We start from the raw sequence: 27,899 nt of genomic DNA, 5'->3' as shown, positions 1-27,899 counted from the left end.
GAGGAACCACAGGGTCACGGCAAGGAGAACTGGGAACCGGTTTAAGGCAGTCCTTGAAACAAGAGGAACCACAACTCTTGATCTCCCCAGTGGACCAATCCAGGGTTGGGGAATGGTGTTGAAGCCAGGGTAGTCCGAGGAGAATTTCGGAAGTGCAATTGGGGAGGACCAAAAACTCAATTTTCTCGTGATGAGGTCCGATGCACATTAGGAGGGGCTCCGTGCGGAAACGTATGGTACAGTCCAATCTTTCATTGTTAACACAATTGATGTAGAGGGGTCTGGCGAGACTGGTCACCGGGATGTTGAACCTGTTGATGAGAGAGGCCAAAATAAAATTTCCTGCAGATCCGGAATCCAAGAAGGCCATAGTAGAGAAGGAGAAGGTAGAGGCAGATATCCGCACAGGCACAGTAAGACGTGGAGAAGCAGAGTTGACATCAAGGACTGTCTCACCTTTGTGCGGAGTCAGCGTACGTCTTTCCAGGCGGGGAGGACGGATAGGACAATCCTTCAGGAAGTGTTCGGTACCGGCACAGTACAGGCAGAGATTCTCCATGCGGCGTCGTGACCTCTCTTGAGGTGTCAGGCTAGACCGGTCGACCTGCATAGCCTCCACGGCGGGAGGCACAGGAACGGATTGCAGGGGACCAGAGGAGAGAGGAGCCGGGGAGAAAAAACGCCTCGTGCGAACAAAGTGCATATCCTGGCGGAGCTCCTGACGCCTTTCGGAAAAACGCATGTCAATGAGAGTGGCTAGATGAATGAGTTCATGTAGGTTAGCAGGGATTTCTCGTGCGGCCAGAACATCTTTAATGTTGCTGGATAGGCCTTTTTTAAAGGTCGCGCAGAGGGCCTCATTATTCCAGGATAGTTCAGAAGCAAGAGTATGGAATTGTACGGCGTACTCGCCAACGGAAGAATTACCCTGGACCAGGTTCAACAGGGCAGTCTCAGCAGAAGAGGCTCGGGCAGGTTCCTCAAAGACACTTCGAATTTCCGAGAAGAAGGAGTGTACAGAGGCAGTGACGGGGTCATTGCGGTCCCAGAGCGGTGTGGCCCATGACAGAGCTTTTCCAGACAGAAGGCTGACTACGAAAGCCACCTTAGACCTTTCAGTAGGAAACTGGTCCGACATCATCTCCAAGTGCAGGGAACATTGAGAAAGAAAGCCACGGCAAAATTTAGAGTCCCCATCAAATTTATCCGGCAAGGATAGTCGTAGGCCTGAAGCGGCCACTCGCTGTGGAGGAGGTGCAGGAGCTGGCGGAGGAGATGATTGCTGAAGCTGTGGTAGTAGCTGCTGTAGCATCACGGTCAGTTGAGACAGCTGGTGGCCTTGTTGCGCTATCTGTTGTGACTGCTGGGCGACCACCGTGGTGAGGTCGGCGACAACTGGCAGAGGGACTTCAGCGGGATCCATGGCCGGATCTACTGTCACGATGCCGGCTGGCAGGAGGTGGATCCTCTGTGCCAGAGAGGGATTGGCGTGGACCGTGCTAGTGGACCGGTTCTAAGTCACTACTGGTTTTCACCAGAGCCCACCGCAAAGCGGGATGGTCTTGCTGCGGCGGTAGTGACCAGGTCGTATCCACTAGCAACGGCTCAACCTCTCTGACTGCTGAAGATAGGCGCGGTACAAGGGAGTAGACAGAAGCAAGGTCGGACGTAGCAGAAGGTCGGGGCAGGCAGCAAGGATCGTAGTCAGGGGCAACGGCAGGAGGTCTGGAACACAGGCTAGGAACACACAAGGAAACGCTTTCACTGGCACAATGGCAACAAGATCCGGCGAGGGAGTGCAGGGGAAGTGAGGTATACATAGGGAGTGCACAGGTGAACACACTAATTAGAACCACTTGCGCCAATCAGCGGCGCAGTGGCCCTTTAAATCGCAGAGACCCGGCGCGCGCGCGCCCTAGGGAGCGGGGCCGCGCGCGCCGGGACAGGACCGACGGAGAGCGAGTCAGGTACGGGAGCCGGGGTGCGCATCGCGAGCGGGCGCCACCCGCATCGCGAATCGCATCCCGGCTGGAGGCGGTATCGCAGCGCACCGGGTCAGTGGATCTGACCGGAGCGCTGCAGTAGCGAGAGTGTAGCGAGCGCTCCGGGGAGGAGCGGGGACCCGGAGCGCTCGGCGTAACACGGTTCTTATGTGATCGGGATTTCCCAGGTTGCTGTGCGTCGAGACCTGGCATAACTAGTCAGTTTTGCAAAGGGAGCCAGTTCTTCTTCAATAGGTGAAATGACAGAGAGATAATTTGCAACAGCTGTAGGCACCCTGATTAGAAAACACTGATCTTTTGAGCTTATTTATACTGAAATGGGTGGGGTGGCTAATGTGTGAGAGGGAGGAATGTAACTTCATACTTACAAGCCTGGAACTATGGGATGTGTAGTTTAAGAAACCAAACTCTAACAGGAAATACCAAGATAGCCTGGCAGGTATGTACTAAAATCACCTTATGGTGGATAACCCCTTTAATGTGAATGATTACTTTTTTTAAAGCCGTTCACCCACACTATTTATACCCTTAACCCCTTAAGTACATTAAATGTAAATGTGCGCCCTGGTGCCCTAGTACTTAACGCACCAGGACATGCATTTATGGCAGACACAGGGGCGTTGGTAGGGTCCAAAAACATCCGGGGCACAGGCCGTCCATGTTACCTTCAGACCCTCAGTCAGGCTGGAACTAGCAGAAGGACCGTAAACACAAAATTCTATCTGTATTATGCTAGCATTATTATATAATCCAGTATTTTTATAGGCAAAAAAATACCACAAAAAAAGATGTGAAAAAAGTGCAGAAATTTACTGTCACACAATATCCGAGGAGGTGCAACCAGTGCTGGACTCATATTTGTTGCAAGTTTCACATTTTGCATTGCAAAATATACAAGGAAATATATAGCAAGTTCACAGTAAATACGCATCAAGCAGTTCATGTATAATATATATATATATATATATATATATATATATATTATAGTGAGGAGTAATATTTAGGACACCTAATTTTATTTTTATTACTCAACAAACTAACTCCTGCCCATTTAATGATATTTTCATTAACACTGGGTTCATCCTATATTTACTTAGTACATTGTAGGTATACATTGGTGTTCTATCAAACAGGTATGCTTACATATACTGTGGCGTATTGTCCACAGGCCTATTAAGTTTTATTAATATACTCAGTGACTCCATATAGACCCTTTCCTGCATGTACACTTTATTTTGCAGGACTTCACAGACGAGGCCTTTGCATCCTGCTAAATGGGTGTATATGTGTGGGAAATGGCCAAAACATAATCCTTAGGACCCTTTCCAGGCCATTTAACTGAATGGGCCTCCTGGCATTATGCTGCAGTATATGTTGGCATCCCTTTTTTTACAAGATAGCAACATATGCATTTAGTCAGCCAACAATTGTCCAAGTTCTCCCACTTAAAAAGATGAGAGAGGCCTGTAATTTTCATCATAGGTATACCTCAACTATGAGAGACATAATGAGAAAAAAATCCATAAAGTCACATTGTCTGAACTGTTATCAGTATAAAATATACCTGTCCACAACCTCAAACAGTCACATTCCAAACTCCACTATGGCCAAGACCAAAGAGCTGTTGAAGGATCCCAGAAACAAAATTATAGACCTGTACCAGGCTGGGAAGACTGAATCTGCAATAGGCAAGCAGCTTGGTGTGAAGAAATCAACTATGGGAGCAATTATTAGAAAATGGAAGACCTACAAGACCACTTATAATCTCTCTCGATCTGGGCCTCCAGATTTCACCCTGTGGTGTCAAAATGATCACAAGAACGGTGAGCAAAAATCCCAGAATCACACAAGGGGACCTAGTGAATGACCTGCAGAGAGCTGGGACCAAAGTAACAAAGGGTACAATCAGTAACACACTACGCCACTAGGGACTCAAATCATGCAGTGCCAGACGTGTCCCCCTGCTTAGGCCAGTACATGTCCGGGCCCGTCTGAAGTTTGCGACAATTTGGATGATCCAGAAGAGTATTGAGAGAATGTCATATGGTCAGATGAAACCAAAGTAGAACTTTTTGGTAAAAACTCAACTCATCGTGTTTTGAAGAGAAAGAATGCTGAGTTGCATCCAAAGAACACCATATCTACTGTGAAACATGGGGGTAGAAACATCATGCTTCGGGGCTTTTTCTGTTTTTCTGCTAAGGGACCAGGACGATTAATCTGTGCAAAGGAAAGAATGAATGGGGCCATGTATCGTGAGATTTTGAGTGAAAATCTCCTTCCATCAGCAAGGGCATTGAAGATGAAACGTGGCTGGGTCTTTCAGCATGACAATTATCCCGAACACAGTGCCTGGGCAATAAAGGAGTGGTTTTGTAAGAAGCATTTCAAGGTCTGGGAGTGGCCTAGCCAGTCTCCATATCTCATCCCCATACAAAACCTTTGGAGGGAGTTGAAAATCCATGTTGCCCAGCGACAGCCCCAAAACATCACTGCACTAGAGGAGATCTGAATGGAGGAATGGGCCAAAACACCAGCAACAGTATGTGAAAACCTTGTGAAGACTTACAGAAAACATTTGACCTCTGTCATTTCCAACAAAGGGTATATAACAAAGTATTGGGATGAACTTTTGTTATTGACCAAATACTTATTTTCCACCATAATTTGCACATAAATTCTTTAAAAATCAGACAATGTGATTTTATGGATTTTTTTCCATCATTATGTCTCTCATAGTTGAAGTATACCTATGATGAAAATTACAGGCCTCTCCCATCTTTTTAAGTGGGAGAACTTGCACAATTGGTGGCTGACCAGATACTTTTTTGCCCCACTGTATACCTACACACACACAGTATGTACCTATACACACTGTATATACCTAGACACACACTGTATACCTATGCACAATTAATATATGCAGACACACACTGTGTTTACCTATACGCACACTCTGTATATAGCTACACACTGTTTATACCTACACACACATGCTGTATATACCTATGCGCACTGTATATACATAGACACACACTGTATATAGCTACACACTGTAAATATCTACCCACACAGTTACTCAGGTCCCCCTTGCCTATACTTACCTCCTCACATCTTCTTTCTACTCAGCAGTGAGGCAGTGGGGGAGGGGCAGGGCACAGAGATTATGCAGACTATGAGTATCTTACAAATGCCTCAGTACTGCAGCACAGTATAATTGTCAGTACTACACTGACATGCAGCTTGTGCGATCCAGCCTTTGTCTGGACCTCACAGGCTGTCGTAATAGGCAGAGAAGAGGCCATCAGCTGGCCTCCTACTGCGATGGCAACCAACGGAATCCCACATTTGCATTTTGGGTATCCGTTGGTTAAAAGGGGGAGCCCCCTCCTTCGGCCAACCCTATAGATTCGGTGACCAGTACCGATCATGGCATCTATGGGGTTAATACTGCCACGACCGGCGTGATCCTGGTCTCGGCAGCTGCAGAGGGACCCCGGCTGTGATTGACAGCCGGGTCCGGCCGGCGAACTCCTGTAGCCCTTTGTGCTGAGCAGGATATTGCCAGGACATATGCATACGTCCAGTTGTGCAAAATAGCTAGCAACTGGGATGTATGCATACGTCCTAGGGTGGGAAGTGGTTAAAATATGTTAGCGATCCCGTACGGTGATTTTTGGTCATATTACATCCCCAAAAAGATGGAATAAAAAGAGGTAAAAAAAATAATCAAAAGTCACATATATGCAAATGTGGTACCAATAAAAACCACAGATCACTGCGCAAAAAAATGAGCCCTTGTGCAACAGTGTATTTGGGTCAGAATAGGACAATTTTAAGAGTGCTCATTATTTTACAAAAAAGTTAAACTTTTTAACAAAGTAGTACAGCAACAGATAAACATGTAAACATGGATATCATTTTAATCACATTGCCCCCACAGAATAAAGATGACACTGTATAGAAATGAAACCTCCCAAAATGAAAAATTGCATTTTTTTTCAATTTTCCCCCACAAATAATTATTTTTTCATTGCATTGTACATTTTATCATAAAATAAAAGGTGTCCTCACATGGCTTTGTGGATGGAAAAGTAAAAGAGTTATGGCTCTTAAGAGACATAGAGGAAAAATAAAAATGCAAAAACTAAGCCCAAAATGGGCTGTGCATTTAAGGGGTAAAGGGGTTGTCTCATGAAGACAACCTCTGGCTATACACCTAGAAAGATGTTCTGAAATAGCATTCTATGTATTGCATGCGTGGCCAGTCATCTAATTGGCCACCATGTACTGTAATTCTGAAGAACATGTTTACTCCCACGAATGTAACTTAGATGCCATGGTCAAGACAAAATTTGGAATCTTGGCAGACAATAAGGTGCCAAATCCTTGAACTAACTGATCCCCACAAAACATAACCACAGGGTGCAGTTGGGCCTAGGGAAGGCCTCCAGGTAATAGGAGTTGATAAACTGACAGTACACTGCAATACTCTACTATTGCAGTGTACTGTAGATGCAATAATTTGATCACATTTTCTAGTTCCCTATGAGGACTAAAAGTGCAAATAAAAAAAGCTAAATATATTAAAAATTATAAAAAGACAAATGTTATAAACTCATAATGTCCCTTTTTTTTTACCATTCACAACCTAAACTATAAAATAACTAATATCAGAGCATTCAGAAATATAATGTTAAATTTATTGTGCAATGTGAACACCGTAAGAAACAATATACCTCATAGAAGAATTGATGATTTTGGCCAAAAATTTTTATTGAAAAGTGATCAAAAGGTCATAAATACCCCAAAACGATAACAATAAAAACTACAGCTCATCCAGCAGAAACAATTTGATCAGTGCCTTAATATAAAACATCTATACTGTCTTATGTCATTTTCTAGGTATGGTAACAACACTCGTAGTTATGTGATCAGAGTGGGAGATTATCACACACTTGTCCCTGAGGAGTATGAAGAGGACATGGGAGTACAGCAGATCATAATACACAAAGATTACAGACCTGTTGGAAGTGACTATGACATTGCTCTGATAAGGCTACATGGATCTTCCGAACAGTGTGTACCATTCAGCAGCCATGTCTTACCAGCCTGTTTGCCCTTAAGACGAGAAAGGCCTCAAAAAACGGCATCTAACTGTTATATCACAGGATGGGGTGATACAGGTAACATATCTTATTGTTAACATACTGTCCTACTAGCCACTTGTTTTATTATTCAAGAAATGACTTTCCTGGACTATCTTCTATAGTTACTTATAATATGAATATGATTATAAGAAAAGAAAGACCAAAGATAGTACACAGTGTTTTCTATACATGAATTGTATGCCGCTTTCCTTTTATGGAATTAAATCGCAAGAGGAGAATCAGCAATGCAATTGTTCCGCAAGACTGTTCAACAGCAGGCAAATAAATATGAATAAAGACATATACTGTTTGATCTCTTCTTGGCACATATAAAACTATCACATCAACCTTGAAACAATGATCGATTGGTAACATTTAAGATGTGTACATGAGTAATGCCAGGATGCCATTTTGAGGCCTAGATGACAAGTCATCAATGGACTTTACGCTCTCAGTTTTGTTAGCTGAACATTTTTAAGTAAACTGCATAAATAAATAATTCTCATTGTATAGCTCCCAGACTGACAGTAACTACCACAAAATATCCTTAGAAGCAGACCTGTCAATCACAGTAGTGTTTGTTGAAGTCATGCCTGTTATGGAAGTGCATCGGTCACTGACAGCTTTGCTCACTCAAATGCTTTTCTAAACTATCCCTTTCAACCTCCTGCAGGGACTCAAATCCCTGGAATAACAGCTGTGCTAGACCTTGCCGGATCTCCTCTTGTATGGAATATAATAGATAGTAAAACACATTTTCTTAACCCTAAGCATTTTCATTTGTATGCGCTTTCAGGTCGGGCATATTCAAGGACTTTACAACAAGCTGGAGTGACATTACTACCCAAGCGAATCTGTGAGGAGCGGTACAGGAGCCGGTTTACGGGAAGGATGCTTTGTGCAGGAAGTCCTCAAGAACAGAAGCACGTGGACAGCTGTCAAGGCGACAGTGGTGGCCCATTAGTGTGTGAACGTGCTGGGGGCAGCTGGGTGGTCTATGGGGTCACTTCTTGGGGCTATGGATGCGGGATGAAGGACTCTCCTGGAGTATACACAAAAGTGTCCTCTTTTATACCATGGATAAAGAGTATGACCAATTTATAGACAACGGGATTCAAATGTTTCCAAGGAAGCTAGACCAAATTCTCATGTATGTTACATTTACAACAAGACACTCAGGAGCTAGTGTGGCAAAATGTTTCTGCCTATGTGCAACTAGTAAATGCTGCATCATACAGACTTTATTACTTTACCTTTACAAGGACTTGTTATAAGCAATGCCAAGTGGCAGCCAGACAGAGTGGACTATAACAGGTACACTGCCTTAAGCAGCAAGTTATGAAACTAAAGTTAATAAACAATTACTGTCCTAATGTTAATTTTTTATTTTATTTTTGGTATCTAAATGAAATGTTTTATCTTGTTACTAGGTCTGTGATTAAAAATGATATGATCTGTATTTTCTGTATACACTTTTTTTTATTTTTTATTTTTCACTGTATGTCCTTGATTTCACAGGTAAAGATGTAATATGAGTCGGGGTTGAGCAAACTCGCTGCAAAGCAAGGACCTTTGGTGGTTCCCATAAATAAGGCTCCAGTCCTAGGTTTTGAAAGCTTTAGATCACTTAGATTGGCTGCCAGTTTTAATCCTTGCTATATTGCATTGCTATGCAGTCTGCTCTCTCAGCTGAAAATGATCACCACTTACCTCCATGCAGGTCATCTGGTCACTGCCCATCTGTCCAGACTCACTGTTAGCCCCTCTGTCGCTCTCTATCCTAGAGGTGGCACTTGCTCAATGACAACTCCCTCCATGGGATCATGTGGTGCTCTGTCTGCAATCACATGTCCAGCAGAAAAGACCTCCAAGTTACATTATGTGATGCCTCAATAACCCAACTTAGCCATGAATCTGCAAAGCAACCATGCTGGCAGAAAATCTGCCTCTTTTTGTAGATAGGGAGACTCCACTTTAGAATTTTTTTTAATAACAGTATCCCCTTAGACTTACCTGCCACCACATCCTTGTTGCCCCGATATTGCTGCTCCCATCCTCCGATGTGATCTTCTTCCTGGCTGTTGGTGGTTGATGTGTCACATTAAGGCTCAGCTAATTGCCAGTCAGAGTGATTTTCTGCTTTCGCTGGTCATAGGCTGAATGGCAGTGTGACAAATTGAACGCCTGCACTGGCCTTCTTCTGTCTGCCTATTGCTGGCCGAGGCGGGACATTATTGCGGCCAGCCATTAGCTGAGCCAATGTGTGATACGTCGACCACCGGCAACCAGGAAGAAGACCGATACTGGGGCTCTGAGTGAACCGAGGCTGGAAAGTCTCAGTTGTGTTTCATATGCTGGCAGCCTGGGGGTAATGTTAAAAAATGTCCTACAGCAGAGTACCCTATTAACAAATCCTCCTCCAAGTACACTACGTATATTACATTTCACTGTGCTATGCTGTTTGCATAAATCCCAAGCTGTTGAAACCGCATTTCTCGTTGCACTTTACTGTTTTTTAATAACCCATTCATTGGTATAAGAATGATAGAAACAGCATAGCACAGTGAGTTTAGGTTAGGGTGGCCCCTGTTCTGGGCATAGGTGTGGCCAGAACAGGTGGGACCTGCATGTATTACACATTTATGTCATATCCTGTGGATATAATTTCAGTAGTTCTTCTGAGACATTACACATGAATAATGCAAGACAGGCATAAGAATCATAGAGAGAGCTTCTGAGACTCCTATAGTTCACCGAGATGCCATGCCTACCATTCTCCACAAGAACATAGGGGAAGATTTATCAAAACCTGTCTAGATGAATAGTGTCTGAGTTGCCAATAGCAACCAATAAGATCACTTCTTTCATTTCTGAAAAGGCTTCTGAAAAATGAAAGAAGCAATCTGATTGGTTGCTATGGGCAACTCAGCAACTTTTCCTTTGGACAGGTTATCATAAATCTCCCCCTTAGAGATCAGCAGATCAGCAACACTGCAAGTGCCATAGATTCCAATGGGTTCCTTTATCTTGACAAGCATCAGAAACAAGACCAACTCAGTAAAAAATTAAAAAAAATAAAAACATTATGATTGTTTTCTTTTTTTTTTTTTACAAACAGAGTTGGTGCTGCAGTTCTTCTTATGCTACAGGTACTGCAATGTGTGAAAACAAAGAATAAAAAGACATGGTCCACGAAGCACATCTCTTTGCTTTATGCCAAGGAATATTAGGAGGACGCCAACAGGCTAATCCATTTTGTTATAGAAGGTAAAGTTGAGTGGCATCAACCATCAGAAAGTGTATGGGAGCATTGTACTCTTTTCTGTGGGTCCTCTCTTTATGTCCTAATGTACATTTTTACGATTATTTGTGGAGCAGAGATTGAAGACGTGTAGTATCATGTCAACAAACGTTATCTTTTTTGTATTTCATATTTTGTTTGTTCTACTCGTTTTTTGTAATTTACTTCTGCAATATTTCTGCTGTCTCGTGTCATAATGTTTATGGAGAACTTTAGTGTGAAATGTTCAAGGGCTGTCTTTACAATGTAAGATAACTTACAGAAAATGATGGAGGCATAGATCAATGCACTTGAACCTAGATAGTGTTGTATGGGCAATTCAAATAAAACTTGAAGTATAAACAGAAAGTGTTTCAATTGTTTTATGACTATATATAAAAAATAAAAACCACAGCAGGAGAACTTTGAGTTATCTGTGCCTTGCCATCTTACTGATATATATAATACAAATACTGTATCTCTGGCCTTTAAGACCAAGGCAGGAAACAACGCTGGATCTGCATAACTAAGCTGAAACCAAAACTAATACAAACCATCAATGGCACCTGAGGTATTATTATTATTTAGAAAATTTAGCATTTTACTGACTTTGAAACTTTCTCCATGATAATGGACATTCCAATCAAATTATATACTTTTTCACAAATACAATATGTCTACCGTACTTTATGTTGGCATCATAAAGTTGGCATGTTTTTACTTTTTGAAGACATTAGAGGGCTTCAAATTATAGCACCAATTTTCAACATTTTCAGTGAGAAATACCCCATAAATGACCTCATTATAGAAACTGCACCCCTCAAAGTATTCAAAATGACTTTCAGAAAGTTTGTTAACGCTTTAGGTGTGTCACAGAAATAGCAGCAAAGTGAAGGAGAGAATTCAAAATCTTAATTTTTTACAAGAGGTAAAAGGAGAAAAATCCCCCCAAAATTTGTAACCCAATTTCTCACGAGTAAGTAAATTCCTCATATGTGGATGTATGTTACGCCGAGCGCTCCGGGTCCCCGCTCCTCCCCGGAGCGCTCGCAGCGTTCTCTCATTCGCAGCGCCCCGGTCAGACCTGCTGACCGGGTGCGCTGCGATGTTACTCCCAGCCGGGATGCGATTCGCGATGCGGGACGCGCCCGCTCGCGATGCGCATCTCGGCTCCCGTACCTGACCCGTTCCCCGTCTGTGTTGTCCCGGCGCGCGCGGCCCCGCTCCCCGCCGGGTCTCTGCCATTTAAAGGGCCGCTGCGCCACTGATTGGTGCAGCAGGCCTAATCAGTATTCTCACCTGTGCACTCCCTACTTATATCTCACTTCCCCTGCACTCCCTCGCCGGATCTTGTTGCCATTGTGCCAGTGAAAGCGTTCCCTTGTGTGTTCCTAGCCTGTGTTCCAGACCTCCTGCCGTTGCCCCTGACTACGATCCTTGCTGCCTGCCCTGACCTTCTGCTACGTCCGACCTTGCTCTTGTCTTCTCCCTTGTACCGCGCCTATCTTCAGCAGTCAGAGAGGTTGAGCCGTTGCTGGTGGATACGACCTGGTTGCTACCGCCGCTGCAAGACCATCCCGCTTTGCGGCGGGCTCTGGTGAATACCAGTAGCAACTTAGAACCGGTCCACCAGCACGGTCCACGCCAATCCCTCTCTGGCACAGAGGATCCACCTCCAGCCAGCCGAGTCGTGACAGTAGATCCGGCCATGGATCCCGCTGAAGTCCCACTGCCAGTTGTCGCCGACCTCACCACGGTGGTCGCCCAGCAGTCGCAACAGATAGCGCAACAAGGTCACCAGCTGTCTCAACTGACCGTGATGCTACAGCAGCTATTACCACAGCTCCAGCAACAATCTCCTCCGCCAGCTCCTGCACCTCCTCCGCAGCGAGTGGCCGCTTCCGGCTTACGATTATCCTTGCCGGATAAATTTGATGGGGACTCAAAGTTTTGCCGTGGCTTTCTTTCGCAATGTTCCCTGCACTTGGAGATGATGTCGGACCAGTTTCCAACTGAAAGGTCTAAGGTGGCTTTCGTAGTCAGCCTTCTGTCTGGGAAAGCTCTGTCATGGGCCACACCGCTCTGGGACTGCAATGACCCCGTCACTGCCTTTGTACACCCCTTCTTCACTCCGAAGTGTCTTTGAGGAACCTGCCCGAGCCTCTTCTGCTGAGACTGCCCTGCTGAACCTGGTCCAGGGTAATTCTTCTGTTGGCGAGTACGCCATCCAATTCCGTACTCTTGCCTCCGAATTATCCTGGAATAATGAGGCCCTCTGCGCGACCTTTAAAAAAGGCCTATCCAGCAACATTAAAGATGTGCTGGCCGCACGAGAAATTCCTGCTAACCTGCATGAACTTATTCATCTGGCCACCCGCATTGACATGCGTTTTTCCGAAAGGCGTCAGGAGCTCCGCCAGGATATGGACTTTGTTCGCACGAGGCGGTTTCTCTCCCCGGCTCCTCTCTCCTCTGGTCCTCTGCAATCCGTTCCTGTGCCTCCCGCCGTGGAGGCTATGCAAGTTGGCCGGTCTCGCTTGACACCTCAAGAGAGGACACAACGCCGCATGGAGAACCTATGCCTGTACTGTGCCGGTACCGAACACTTCTTGAAAGATTGTCCTATCCGTCCTCCCCGCCTGGAAAGACGTATGCTGACTCCGCACAAAGATGAGACAGTTCTTGATGTCTACTCTGCTTCTCCACGCCTTACTGTGCCTGTGCGGATATCTTGCTCTACCTTCTCCTTCTCTGCTACGGCCTTCTTGGATTCCGGATCTGCAGGAAATTTTATTTTGGCCTCTCTCATCAACAGGTTCAACATCCCGGTGACCAGTCTCGCCAGACCCCTCTACATCAATTCTGTTAACAATGAAAGATTGGACTGTACCGTGCGTTACCGCACGGAACCTATCCTAATGTGCATCGGACCTCATCACGAAAAAATAGAATTTTTGGTCCTCTCCAACTGCACTTCTGAAATTCTTCTTGGATTACCGTGGCTTCAACGCCATTCCCCAACCCTTGATTGGTCCACAGGAGAAATCAAGAACTGGGGTACTTCTTGTCACAAGGACTGTCTTAAATCGGTGCCCAGTACTCCTTGCCGTGACCCTGTGGTTCCCCCTGTATCCGGTCTTCCTAAGGCTTATATGGACTATTCTGACGTTTTTTGCAAAAAGCAAGCTGAGACTTTGCCTCCTCACAGGCCTTATGACTGTCCTATTGACCTCCTCCCGGGTACTACCCCACCCCGGGGCAGAATCTATCCTCTGTCTGCTCCAGAGACTCTTGCCATGTCGGAGTACATCCAGAAGAATTTAAAAAAGGGGTTTATCCGCATGTCCTCCTCTCCTGCCGGAGCTGGATTTTTTTTTGTGTCCAAAAAAGATGGCTCCCTACGTCCTTGTATTGATTACCGCGGACTTAATAAAATCACGGTAAAAAACCGCTACCCCTTACCTCTTATCTCGGAACTCTTTGATCGCTTACAAGGTGCCCACATCTTTACCAAACTGGACTTAAGAGGTGCTTATAATCTCATCCGCATCAGGGAGGGGGACGAATGGAAGACCGCATTTAACACCAGAGATGGACACTTTGAGTATCTGGTCATGCCCTTTGGCCTATGTAACGCCCCTGCCGTCTTCCAAGACTTTGTTAATTAAATTTTTCGTGATCTCCTATATTCCTGTGTTGTGGTTTATCTGGACGATATTCTGATTTTTTCTGCCAACTTAGAAGAACACCGCCAGCATGTCCGCATGGTTCTTCAGAGACTTCGTGACAATCAACTTTATGCCAAAATGGAGAAATGTCTCTTTGAATGTCAATCTCTTCCTTTCCTAGGATACTTGGTCTCTGGCCAGGGACTACAAATGGACCCAGATAAACTCTCTGCCGTCTTAGATTGGCCACGCCCCTCCGGACTCCGTGCTATCCAACGTTTTTTGGGGTTCGCCAATTATTACAGACAGTTTATTCCACACTTTTCCACTATTGTGGCTCCTATCGTGGCTTTAACCAAGAAAAATGCCAATCCCAAGTCCTGGTCCCCCCAAGCGGAAGACGCATTTAAACATCTCAAGTCTGCCTTTTCTTCCGCTCCCGTGCTCTCCAGACCTGACCCATCTAAACCCTTTCTATTGGAGGTAGATGCCTCCTCAGTGGGAGCTGGAGCTGTCCTTCTACAAAAAAATTCTTCCGGGCATGCTGTGACTTGTGTTTATTTTTCTAGGACCTTCTCCCCGGCAGAGAGAAACTATTCCATCGGGGATCGAGAACTACTGGCCATTAAATTGGCGCTTGAGGAATGGAGGCACCTGCTGGAGGGATCAAAATTTCCAGTTATCATATACACTGATCACAAGAATCTCTCCTACCTCCAGTCTGCCCAACGACTGAACCCTCGCCAGGCTAGGTGGTCGTTGTTCTTTGCCCGTTTTAACTTTGAAATCCATTTTCGCCCTGCTGACAAGAACATTAGGGCCGATGCCCTCTCTCGTTCTTCTGATGCCTCTGAAGTAGAGGTCTCTCCGCAACACATCATTCCTCCGGACTGTCTGATCTCCACTTCTCCAGCTTCCATCAGGCAAACTCCTCCAGGGAAGACCTTCGTTTCTCCACGCCAGCGTCTCGGGATTCTCAAATGGGGACACTCCTCCCACCTTGCAGGCCATGTGGGCATCAAAAAATCCTTGCGACTCATCTCTCGATTTTATTGGTGGCCGACTCTGGAGACTGATGTTATTGATTTCGTGCGGGCCTGTACTGTCTGTGCCCGGGATAAGACTCCTCGCCAGAAGCCTGCTGGTCTCCTTCATCCTCTGCCTGTTCCTGAACAGCCTTGGTCACAGATTGGTATGGACTTTATTACGGACTTGCCCTCATCCCGTGGCAACACAGTTGTTTGGGTGGTCGTTGATCGATTTTCCAAGATGGCACATTTTATTCCTCTGCCTGGTCTTCCTTCAGCGCCTCAGTTGGCAAAGCAATTTTTTGTACACATTTTTCGCCTTCACTGTTTGCCCACGCATATCGTCTCAGATAGAGGCGTCCAATTCGTGTCTAAATTCTGGAGGGCCCTCTGTAAACAGCTCAAGATCAAATTAAACTTCTCTTCTTCTTATCATCCCCAATCCAATGGGCAAGTAGAAAGAGTTAATCAGGTCCTGGGTGACTATTCACGGCATTTTGTTTCCTCCCGCCAGGATGACTGGGCAGATCTTCTACCATGGGCCGAATTCTCATACAACTTCAGAGTCTCCGAATCTTCTGCCAAGTCCCCATTTTTCGTGGTGTACGGCCGTCACCCTCTTCCCCCCCTCCCTACTCCCTTGCCCTCTGGTTTGCCCGCTGTGGATGAAGTGACTCGTGATCTTTCCACCATATGGAAAGAGACCCAAAATTCTCTTTTACAGGCTTCATCCCGGATGAAAAGATTTGCTGATAAAAAAAAAAGAACTCCCCCCATTTTTGCTCCCGCAGACAAGGTATGGCTCTCCGCTAAATATGTCCGCTTTCGTGTCCCCAGTTGCAAACTGGGACCACGCTATCTTGGTCCTTTCAAAATCAAGTGCCAGATCAACCCTGTCTCTTACAAACTCCTTCTTCCTCCTTCTCTCCGTATTCCCAATGCCTTCCATGTCTCTCTCCTTAAACCACTCATCCTTAACCGCTTCTCTCCCAAAGTTGTTTCTCCCACTCCAGTTTCCGGATCTTCTGACGTCTTTTCTGTGAAGGAGATTCTAGTATCCAAAACGGTCAGAGGTAAAAGATTCTTCTTGGTCGACTGGGAGAATTGCGGCCCTGAGGAGAGATCCTGGGAACCTGAGGACAACATCCTGGACAAAAGTCTTATCCTCAGGTTCTCAGGCTCCAAAAAGAGGGGGAGACTCAAGGGGGGGGGGGTACTGTTACGCCGAGCGCTCCGGGTCCCCGCTCCTCCCCTGAGCGCTCGCAGCGTTCTCTCATTCGCAGCGCCCCGGTCAGACCTGCTGACCGGGTGCGCTGCGATGTTACTCCCAGCCGGGATGCGATTCGCGATGCGGGAGGCGCCCGCTCGCGATGCACATCCCGGCTCCCGTACCTGACCTGTTCCCCGTCTGTGTTGTCCCGGCGCGCGCGGCCCCGCTCCTTAGGGCGCGCGTGCCGGGTCTCTGCCATTTAAAGGGCCGCTGCGCCACTGATTGGCGCAGCAGGCCTAATCAGTATTCTCACCTGTGCACTCCCTACTTATACCTCACTTCCCCTGCACTCCCTCGCCGGATCTTGTTGCCATTGTGCCAGTGAAAGCGTTCCCTTGTGTGTTCCTAGCCTGTGTTCCAGACCTCCTGCCGTTGCCCCTGACTGCGATCCTTGCTGCCTGCCCTGACCTTCTGCTACGTCCGACCTTGCTCTTGTCTTCTCCCTTGTACCGCGCCTATCTTCAGCAGTCAGAGAGGTTGAGCCGTTGCTGGTGGATACGACCTGGTTGCTACCGCCGCTGCAAGACCATCCCGCTTTGCGGCGGGCTCTGGTGAATACCAGTAGCAACTTAGAACCGGTCCACCAGCACGGTCCACGCCAATCCCTCTCTGGCACAGAGGATCCACCTCCAGCCAGCCGAGTCGTGACAATGTAAAGTGTTCTGCGGGCGCAGAAGAGGGCTCAGAAGGGAAGGAGCGACAATTGGATTTTGGAGAGTGAATTGTGCTGAAATGGTTTTTGGGGGACATGTCTTATTAGGAAGCCCCTATGGTGCCAGAACAGCAAAAAAATAAATAAAAAAAGCCCTACATGGCATGCTATTTTGGAAACTACACCCCTCATGGAACGTAAAAAGGGGTACAGTGAGCCTTAACACCCGACAGGTGTTTGACGACTTTTCGTTAAAGTCAGATGTGTAAATGGAAATCTTTTTTTCACTAAAATGCAGTTTCTTCCCCAAATTTTACATTTTTACAAGGGGTAATAGGAGAAAATGCCCCCCAACATTTATAACTCCATCTCTTCTGAGTATGGATCTACCCCATATGTGGATGTAAAGTGCTCTGTGGGCAAACTACAATGCTCAGAAGAGAAGGAGCACCATTGAGCTTTTGGAAAGAGAATTTGGAATGGAAGTTGGGGGCCATGTGCGTTTACAAAGCCAGAACCATAATAGTGGAAACCCCCCACATGTGACCCCATTTTAGAAACTAAGCCCCTCACAGAATTTAATAAGGGGTTCAGTGAGCATTTACACCCCACTGGCATTTGACAGATCTTCGGAACAGTAGGCTGTGTAGACACCTGTGGGGCGTAAATGCTTACTGTACCCCTTATTACATTATGTGACGGATGTAGTTTCCAAAATGTGGTCACATTGGGGGGGGGGTCCATTGTTCTGGAACCATGGGCGCTTTATAAACACGTGGCCTTCAATATCGGACAAATTTTCTCTCCAAAAGCTCAATGGCGCTCCCTCTCTTCTGAGCATCGTAGTGTGCCCACAGAGCACTTTACATCCACATAAGGGGTTATACATTCTGGGGGGCCTTTTTCCTATTTTCCCTTGTGAAAATGAAAAATTTAGGGTAACACCAGCATTTTAGTGAAAACTATTTTTTTTCAATTTTCTCATCCAACTTTTAACATTTTTTTTTTCATTTTTCACATCCAACACCTGTGGGGAGTTCAGGCTCACTATACCCCTTGTTACATTCCGTAGAGGTGTAGTTTTCAAAATTGGGTCACATGTGGGTATTTTTTTTTTTGCGTTTATGTCAGAACCGCTGTAAATCAGTCACCCCTGTGTAAATCACCAATTTAGGTCTCAAATGTACATAGTGCGCTCTCACTCCTGAGCCCTGTTGTGCATCCACAGTGCATTTTACGCCCACATATGGGGTATTTTCATACTCAGGAGAAATTGCCTTACAAATTTTTGGGGTCTTTTTTTTTTTTTTTTTTTACCTCTTATGAAAATGAAAAGCATGAGGCAACACCATCATGTTAGTGTAAAAAATAATATTTCGTTACAAATTTTGGGTGTCTTTTTTTTTTTTTTTTAACCTCTCATGAAAATGAAAAGTATGAGGCAACACCATCATGTTAGTTTAAAAAATAAAAAAAAATTACAATTACATGCTGGTGTAGACCCCAACGTTACCTTTTCATCAGGGGTAAAAGCCCACCAAAATTTGTTAGGCAATTTCTCCCGAGTATGGAAATACCCCATATGTGGCACTTAACTGTTGCCTTGAAACACGACAGGGTTCCGAAGTGAGAGAGTGCCATGCGCATTTGAGGAATAAATTAGGGATTAGCATAGGGACGGACCTGGATGAAAAAATTACGCTTGCCTCCGATACTAAAATGACCCTACAGCAGTGTTTCCTACAGCAATACTGGGAGTTGTTGTTTTGCAATAGGTGGGGGCTCTGTTTTGGAAACAGTGCCATACCAGAAAATGTTCATTTTTACTGGGGGGTTACTGTGTAGGGGTATATGTATATGTAGTGTTTTACTTTTTATTTTGTGTATTTAGTGTTTCTACGGTACATTCAAATGGGCGGGAGTTTACAGCAAGTTGTCACGATTTGGCTTACAGGTAGTGGATCCTCTGTGTCAGCGAGGGATTGGCGTGGACCGTGCTGGTGGACCGGATCTAAGAGGCTACTGGTGTTCACCAGAGCCCGCCGCAAAGCGGGATGGTCTTGCTGCGGCAGTAGCAACCAGGTCGTATCCACTAGCAACGGCTCAACCTCGCTGACTGCTGAGAAGGCGTGGGACAGAAGGACTAGGCAGAGGCAAGGTCAGATGTAGCAGAAGGTCGGGGCAGGCGGCAAGGTTCGTAGTCAAGATGGATAGCAGGAGTTCAGGTAACACAGGCTTTGGACAACACTAAACGCTTTCAATGGCACAAGGCAACAGAATCCGGCGAGGGAGTGCAGGGGCAGTGAGCAGATATAGCCAGGGAACAGGTGGAAGCCAATTAAGCTAATTGGGCCAGGCACCAATCATTGGTGCACTGGCCCTTTAAGTCTCAGAGAGCCGGCGCGCGCGCGCCCTAGAGAGCGGAGCCGCGCGCGCCAGCACATGACAGCAGGGGACCGGGACGGGTAAGTGACTTGGGATGCGATTCGCGAGCGGGTGCGTCCCGCTGTGCGAATCGCATCCCCGACGGCCATGTCAGTGCAGCGCTCCCGGTCAGCGGGACCGACCGGGGCGCTGCAGGGAGAGAGACGCCGTGAGCGCTCCGGGGAGGAGCAGGGACCCGGAGCGCTCGGCATAACAGTACCCCCCCCTTAGGTCTCCCCCTTTTTTTTGTCCGACAACTGCTTTACCTGGGACGAGGACACCGGGAGTGAATGGAGGGTTTCCTCAAAGGCAGGCAGTACAGCAGGAGTGGGAATGGGGAGGGAGGGCAGAGGGCGAAGCCTGGCACGGGGCAGTGTGTCACCAGGACGGGGGCCATGAGGAGGCACAGAGGCTTGCCTGACGGGACTGGGAGGGGGGGGGAGGCACTTCCTATGGCAAGCAGAGTCCCAGTTCTTGATCTCCCCAGTGGTCCAGTCAAGGGTGGGAGAATGAAGCCGGAGCCATGGTAGACCGAGGAGGACCTCAGAGGTACAGTTGGGAAGGACGAAGAACTCAATCACTTCGTGATGGGGTCCAATACACATCAAGAGGGGTTCTGTGCGGTAACGCACGTGCAATCCAATCTGACTCCGTTGACCGCGGAAATGTAGAGCGGCTTGACGAGACGGGTCACCGGGATGCAGAATTTGTTCACCAAAGACTCCAAAATGAAATTCCCAGAGGCACCAGAGTCCAAGCAGGCCACGGCTGAGAGGGAGGAGTTGGCTGAAGGAGAAATCCGCACGGGCACCGTGAGACGTGGAGAAGCAGACTTTGAACCAAGAGACGCCACACCCACGTGAGCTGGGTGCGTGCGTGCGTTTCCCAGACGTGGAGGACGAATAGGGCAATCCACCAAGAAATGCTCGGTACTGGCACAGTACAGACAAAGATTTTCTTCCCTACGGCGATTCCTCTCTTCCTGGGTCAGGCGAGACCGATCCACTTGCATGGCCTCCTCGGCGGGAGGCCCAGGCGTAGACTGCAAAGGATGCTGTGGAAGAGGTGCCCAGAGATCTAAGTCTTTTTCCTGGCGGAGCTCCTGATGTCTCTCAGAAAAACGCATGTCAATGCGGGTGGCCAAATGGATAAGTTCTTGCAGGTTGGCAGGAATCTCTCGTGCGGCCAGCACATCCTTGATGCTACTGGATAGGCCTTTTTTAAAGGTCGCGCAGAGAGCCTTGTTATTCCATGATAATTCGGAAGCAAGAGTACGAAATTGGATGGCGTACTCGCCCACTGGAGAATTACCCTGGACCAGGTTCAGCAGGGCAGTCTCGGCAGAAGAAGCTCGGGCTGGTTCCTCGAAGACACTACGGACTTCAGCGAAGAAGGACTGGACTGTGGTTGTGGTAGGATCATTGCGGTCCCAGAGCGGTGTGGCCCAAGACAAGGCCTTTCCTGAAAGAAGGCTCACTACGAACGCCACCTTAGACCGTTCTGTAGGAAACAAGTCCAACAACATCTCCATATGCAGGGAACATTGAGACAGAAATCCACGGCAGAGTCTAGAGTCCCCATCAAATTTGTCCGGCAGGGACAAGCGGAGGCTAGGAGCGGCCACTCGCTGCGGAGGAGGTGCAGGAGCTGGCGGAGGAGATGGTTGCTGCTGTAGCAGAGGCAGAAGTTGCTGTAACGTGGCGGTCAACTGCGACAGCTGCTGTCCTTGTTGGGCAATCTGCTGCGATTGCTGAGCGACCACCGTGGTAAGGTCAGCGAGACTTGGCAGCGGCACCTCAGCGGGATCGATGGCCGGATCTACTGTCACGATTCGGCTTACAGGTAGTGGATCCTCTGTGTCAGCGAGGGATTGGCGTGGACCGTGCTGGTGGACCGGTTCTAAGAGGCTACTGGTGTTCACCAGAGCCCGCCGCAAAGCGGGATGGTCTTGCTGCGGCAGTAGCAACCAGGTCGTATCCACTAGCAACGGCTAAACCTCGCTGACTGCTGAGAAGGCGTGGGACAGAAGGACTAGGCAGAGGCAAGGTCAGACGTAGCAGAAGGTCGGGGCAGGCGGCAAGGTTCGTAGTCAAGATGGATAGCAGGAGTTCAGGTAACACAGGCTTTGGACAACACTAAACGCTTTCACTGGCACAAGGCAACAGAATACGGCAAGGGAGTGCAGGGGCAGTGAGCAGATATAGCCAGGGAACAGGTGGAAGCCAATTAAGCTAATTGGGCCAGGCACCAATCATTGGTGCACTGGCCCTTTAAGTCTCAGAGAGCCGGCGCGCGCGCGCCCTAGAGAGCGGAGCTGCGCGCGCCAGCACATGACAGCAGGGGACCGGGACGGGTAAGTGACTTGGGATGCGATTCGCGAGCGGGTGCGTCCCGCTGTGCGAATCGCATCCCCGACGGCCATGTCAGTGCAGCGCTCCCGGTCAGCGGGACCGACCGGGGCGCTGCAGGGAGAGAGACGCCGTGAGCGCTCCGGGGAGGAGCAGGGACCCGGAGCGCTCGGCGTAACACAAGTTTCCCACTGGGAGTATGAGTTGCAGCGGAAAATTTGCTGCATCTCAAACTTGCAGTGAGAAACTCACTGTAAACCCTCACCTGTGTAAATGTACCCTGTACATTCACATGGGGGGGGGGGGGGGGTAAACCTACACATGTTTCAAAACTACAACACCCAGTATGCTCTTTGGCTGTCCGTGCATGCTGGTGGTTGTAGATATGCAACAGCTGGAGGCACACTAGTTGTAAAACACTGAGAGTTTGTTACTTAACTCAGTGTTCCGCAACCAGTGTACCTCCAGCTGTTGCAAAACTACAACCCCCAGCATTTATGATCTATCAGTGCATGCTGGGAGTTGTAGCTGGAGGCACACTGGTTGTGAAATACTGAGTTAATGGCAACCAGTGTGCCTTCAGCTGTTGCAAAACTACAACTCTCAGCATGCACTTACAGGCGAAGGGCATGCTGGGACTTGTAGTCATGCAACAGCTGGAGGCACACTACTGCAATTCCCAGCATGCCCTTTGGCAAACTACCAAAGGGAATGCTGGAAGTTGTAGTTGTGCCTTCTGCTGTTGCATGACAACAACTCCCAGCATACTCTTTTGGGCATGCTGGGAGACCAACCTTACCTCCTGCTGCTGTGTGATCATCCTCCTGCCTGCCACTGCCACCGCTGTCTCTGCTTCAGGGGCCCCGATCCTGCCGCCGATGGTGAGGATCAGGGACCCCCACTCAGGTCCGGACTCCATGGCACCAGCTCTCAGCCTCCGGAATAGGGGCAGAGGGGGTGCCGTTAGGGACACCCCCACAGCAGGAGTCCTGATTCGTCGGCCGGGAATGGCCGACGAATCAGGACGATCGTGAGGTGGCACTGCTGCTAAAGGGTGATAGGTGCCGTCTCGGTCGACACATATCACCTTCTTATTCCGGGTCACCGGGACCCGATTGATCTGGAATAACCGTAAATCGCTGATCTGAATTGATCGGTGATTTGCGGTGATTGCTGACATGGGGGTCCCCTCCAGGCATTGTCACTGGATGCCTGCTGAATGATTTCAGCAGGTATCATGGTCCGGTCCCCGCCCTACGAGCGACAGGGACCGAAATTCTCACGGGCGTACCTATACGCCTTTGGTCCAAGGACTCTGGATGCAGGGCTTACCTGTACGCCCTGCGTCCCCAATTAAAGGGGTATTCCAGGCCAAAACTTTTTTATATATATCAACTGGCTCCGGAAAGTTAAACAGATGTGTAAATTACTTTGATTAAAAAATCTTAATCCTTCCAATAGTTATTAGCTTCTGAAGTTGAGTTGTTGTTTTCTGTCTAACTGCTCTCTGATGACTCACGTCCCAAGAGCTGTGCAGTTCCTATGGGGATATTTTCCCATCATGCACAGCTCCCTGGACGTGACATCATCAATGAGCAGTTAGACAGAAAACTTCCGAAGCTAATAACTATTGGAAGGATTAAGATTTTTTAATAGAAGTAATTTACAAATCTGTTTAACTTTCCGGAGCCAGTTGATATATAAAAAAAAGTTTTTGCCTGGAATACCCCTTTAAGAGTCTGAAAAAATTATTTCAATGAGGACAGCAAAACATACTGTACAGGTTACCTACTGGCTGTATAGAATCTTATTACTGTGTCAAAAAAAAAAAGTAGATGGTAAAGATTTCAATCAACCAATTGAAGTATCATATAATGTTACTACTAAAGAATACTGGACCATATTTATCAATATGCCAGAAACCAAAACTGTCTGGTTTTCCCCATAACAACCAATCACAGCTCAGATTTCATATGTAAGCTGGTAAAATGTAAGCTGAGTTGCAATTGGTTGTTAAGAGGAAAACTAGACAGTTTTGGTTTCAGGTAGATTGATATTTCTGATGCATTAATCCTAATTTTGTTGTTTAGTATCTCTTAATTTGTATACAGAACGCAGTTTATTTCCCAATGTCTTCATTTAGGACCATGCTTAGGAGATGTGTAATGCAAAACCGAGGCTGTCTTCATTCACAACACTGGGCACATATATGTCAAAGCTGGAGATATTGTAAATGAAGTTGTAAGAGTGAAGGAAGATACTGACCGTTCCTAGACCTGTTCAATAACAACTGTCAGGTGTCATTACTGGTCTGATAACACCGTAACAGTAAGATAGCTTGTAATCTTACCAAAGCAGCACACAGCAACATTACTTGATGTTCCCAAGTCCCTGTGCAGAATACTTATATAATTAATCTACATTGAGGGTAACAAACTAGCAATAGTGCTGTGTAGTTCGATTATACAAAAAAAAAAAAAAAAAAAAAGCCATATGGGATTTATAGAGGGACAATACCCAGGGGAAAGGTGTGGTTAAATTTTTAAATAACATAACCCCGATTACCTCACTTTACACTGTGCACAGGATGCAGCAGCCAATCACTGGCCTCAGTAGTCATGGTGACTGGCTGCAGCGTCCCGTGCACAGTGTATGGTGAGGTCAACAGGGTACTTTTACTAGGGCCTAAGTAGCAGCACTAAATGGGAGGTGAGTGGAGGGGTTGGGATGGTTTTATTTTTGTTTGTTTCCCTATTCCTTGCTACATAGTAACATTGGCACAGGCCAAAAAATCCCTTAGGCAAGTAAATTCAACAGTATGATACTAAGAACAGGCAGCTCCCATACACAACTGGTATGCAACAGTAACACTAAAAGTTACCTTAATTTATTGGCAGACATGATGACATAGAAGGAAAAATTGAAGTGAAATGCACCTCTGCTCTTATAGGTTATTTCAAAAGCTTAAAGGGGTACTACCATGCTGACAACTTATCCCCTATCTAAAGGATAGGGGATAAGTTGCCTGATCGCTCGGAGTCCCGCCGCTGGGGACCCCCGCGATCTCGCACGCAGCACCCCGCTCTCATCAGGCCCCGGAGCGAACTTCGCTCCAGGTCTGATGACTGCCGATCATGGGGCCTGAGTATCGTGACGTCACGGCTCCGCCCCATGTGATGTCACGCTCCGCCCCCTCAATGTAAGTCTATGGCAGGGGGCGAGACAGCTGTCTCGCCCCTGCCATAGATTTGCATTGAGGGGGCAGAGCGTGACATCACAGGGGGCGGAGCTGTGACATCATCAGACCCGGAGCGGATGTTTACTCCGTGGCCTGATGAGAGCGGGGTGCTACGTGCGAGATCATGGGGGTCCCCAGCGGCGGGACCCCGCGTGATCAGGCAACTTATCCCCTATCCTTTAGATAGGGGATAAGTTGTCAGCACGGTAGTACCCCTTTTAAAGAACCTAAAAGCTTAAAGAGATAATTATTTGTTGAGATGAGAATGAATATACAGTATGTAGTGATTAATAATCTTTATTTATTAATATTAAGATATTCGCAGCACTAGTATGGAATGCATCATACTTAGTTTACAGTCTAAAATCCCACTATGGTCATGTAAATGAGACAACTCTTCAGTACTGTTGATATAAATATTACAGTGTATGCCAGTATGAATAGACTCGCAAAAGATACTGGAGAACTCGCACAATTGCCAGGGGTTACTTCAATATCTGATTGCCAGGAGTCGGCCCTTGCAGATTTCATATAATGGTCATTTTTATCAATTTATAAATTTATACAGGCCAATAACCCCTTTATAGAGGTTTTCCAGAGAAAATTTTTTGATGGCCTAGACACAAAATAGGCCATCAATAACTGATTGGTGAGTGCCAACTAACCGTTAAGCCATCACAATTTTCAAAGTCACTCAGATCCTTATAGTTGTCCAGTTTTCCTGCTTCTAACATCAACTTCAAGAACTTGCTGTTCATTTGTTGCCCTAAAGGGGTAATCCGGGCAAAAACATTTTATCCCCTATCAAAAGCATAGGGGATGAGATGTCTGATCTTGGACCCCCCGCGATCTCCCTGCAGCAGCCGCATTATATGCGGGAGCTGCGTCTCCAGTTTCGGAAACCTCAGGGCTTCCTGGGACTGGGGACGTGGCGTCACGCCACATCCCCCCCATTGTATTACAGAGTGAGGAACTATGAGAGCAGTGTGTGTTGCACAGAAAAGCATTTTTACAGCAGCAATTCAACTCCCAGTCACATCAGTGTTCTAGTGCAGAGAGAGAGGGACAGAGAGCAGTGTGTTGCACAGAAAAGCTTTTTTTACAGCTGCGATTCACCTCAAGCCGAAATCCAGCCTAAAAGCACTGATAGGGAAGGGAGTTAGATTGATAGAGAATTTTTGGAGGTACTACACAGCGACTGTGTGCTGCAGCACTGGTGTGTACAACAACTGATAAGCTAATAGTAGCCAGCCAGTTAGGGTGAGCAGAGCACTAAAAGCACATTGTCCTCTATTAAGTGTAACCTGTGCGTACATCTAAGTGGTGTTCCATTTTGTTCCTGTTAAAGTCTTAAAGGGGTTCTCTGGCGCTAACACATCTTATCCCCTATCCAAAGGATAGGGGATAAGATGCCTGATCGTGGGGGTCCCCCCGCTGGGGACCCCCGTGATCTTTCACGCAGCACCCTGTTACGATCAGCCACCAGAGCATGTTCGTTCCGGGTATGATGACTGCTGATCACAGGGCCGGAGTATTGTGACGTCACGCTCCGCCCCCTCAATGCAAACCTATGGGAGGGGGCGTTATCCCTTTAAGGGCCTAGATACTGTGAAAGTACACACCTGCTGGTGTTGAAGACAAATTCTGTTTTACCACATACGTACATCTAAGTGGTGTACCGTTTTGTACCTGTAAGTCTGTAAGTCTTAAGGGCTTAGATACTGTGAAAGGCCAGCCAAAAGTACACACCTGCTGGTGTTGTAGACAAATACTGTTTTAAGCGTACTGGAGCACATTGTCCACCCCTCATTAGTGCATACCACATACGTACATCTAAGGCTGGGTTCACATCATGTTTTTGCAATACAGTTTCCGTGTCAGGTTTTTGATGAAAAACGGATTCCTCTAAACCGAACTAAACTGTATCAAAACGCGTGTACAAATTTTAACCCGTATATGGGTTAAATTATGTCCGGTTGCATCCGCTTTTAAGAAAAAAAACTTATACATTTTTAACTTTTCACTCCATTATGAATAAAGTTTGATTGAAATATATGGTTCTGTATGGTTCCCAATGACTCAGCTGTTAACCTCTTGAGGATGCATGGCATACCTATATGCCCTGTGCCCAGTCCCAGTGTGTACTGGGTCGGTCCCGGCAGCAAATGAAAGCCAGAACCCTGGGCTAATAGCATGGGGCACCGATCGTTGTGCTGTGTGTTATTATCCCTTTAGACGCGTCATTCAAAGTTGATCGCCGCGTCTAAAATGAAAGTGAAAGATGCCTGGCAGCTCAGTCGGGCCTGTCCAAGAGACAACAGTATGCGCCCACTCATCCAACGGTGCAGAAGCAGAATGTGCTCCTGTCCAAGTTGCTGGTTTTGCAGTCCCTCCCTTTTCAAGTGGTGAACAGCAACTTAGACAGGACACGCCACTTCCGCCTCCACGCTCTGAGGCCATTGGTCCTGTGACAGTGTGCAACTCCACCTCCTCATCCTCCACCGTGTCATTAGCCTCAGCCGCATGGACAAGTCTCAGCGCCCCGCCAGCATAACATGTGTGCAGGGCACGGGGGTGTCACGATGTTCATCAAATGGTTTGCCTTGGTGAACAGAGTCACACATGGGAGGAACTGCTATAAGCAATTCATCAAGAAATCAAATCATGGCTTACTCCACGAAAACTGGCAATGGGAAACATGGTGACTGACAACGGGAAGAACATCTTGTCTGCGCTGCGACAAGGAAGCCTGAACCATGCACCCTGCATGACACACGTGTTAAATCTGGTTGTCAAGTGGTTTCTGAAGTTTTCCCCCCATCTGCAAGACATCCTAAC

General features: G+C 47.0%; 1 protein-coding gene across 2 annotated transcripts in view; it reads left to right on the top strand.

The window, feature by feature from the left end:
• Window positions 1–10,795, top strand: part of PRSS12 (serine protease 12) — a 171,673-nt gene extending 160,878 nt beyond the window's left edge. For both annotated transcript variants that reach the window (XM_056565621.1, XM_056565631.1), the window contains exons 12-13: window positions 6,909–7,189; window positions 7,950–10,795. In XM_056565621.1, the coding sequence (XP_056421596.1) occupies window positions 6,909–7,189; window positions 7,950–8,257 (589 nt within the window). In that variant the 3' untranslated portion in view covers window positions 8,258–10,795. The remainder of the gene's footprint in view (window positions 1–6,908; window positions 7,190–7,949) is intronic.
• Window positions 10,796–27,899: the final 17,104 nt, after the last annotated feature.

This window comes from Hyla sarda, chromosome 1 (genome assembly GCF_029499605.1).
Source record: "Hyla sarda isolate aHylSar1 chromosome 1, aHylSar1.hap1, whole genome shotgun sequence".
In the NCBI taxonomy this organism is placed as follows: domain Eukaryota; kingdom Metazoa; phylum Chordata; class Amphibia; order Anura; family Hylidae; genus Hyla; species Hyla sarda.
This window is presented reverse-complemented; position numbering and strand designations above follow the sequence as displayed.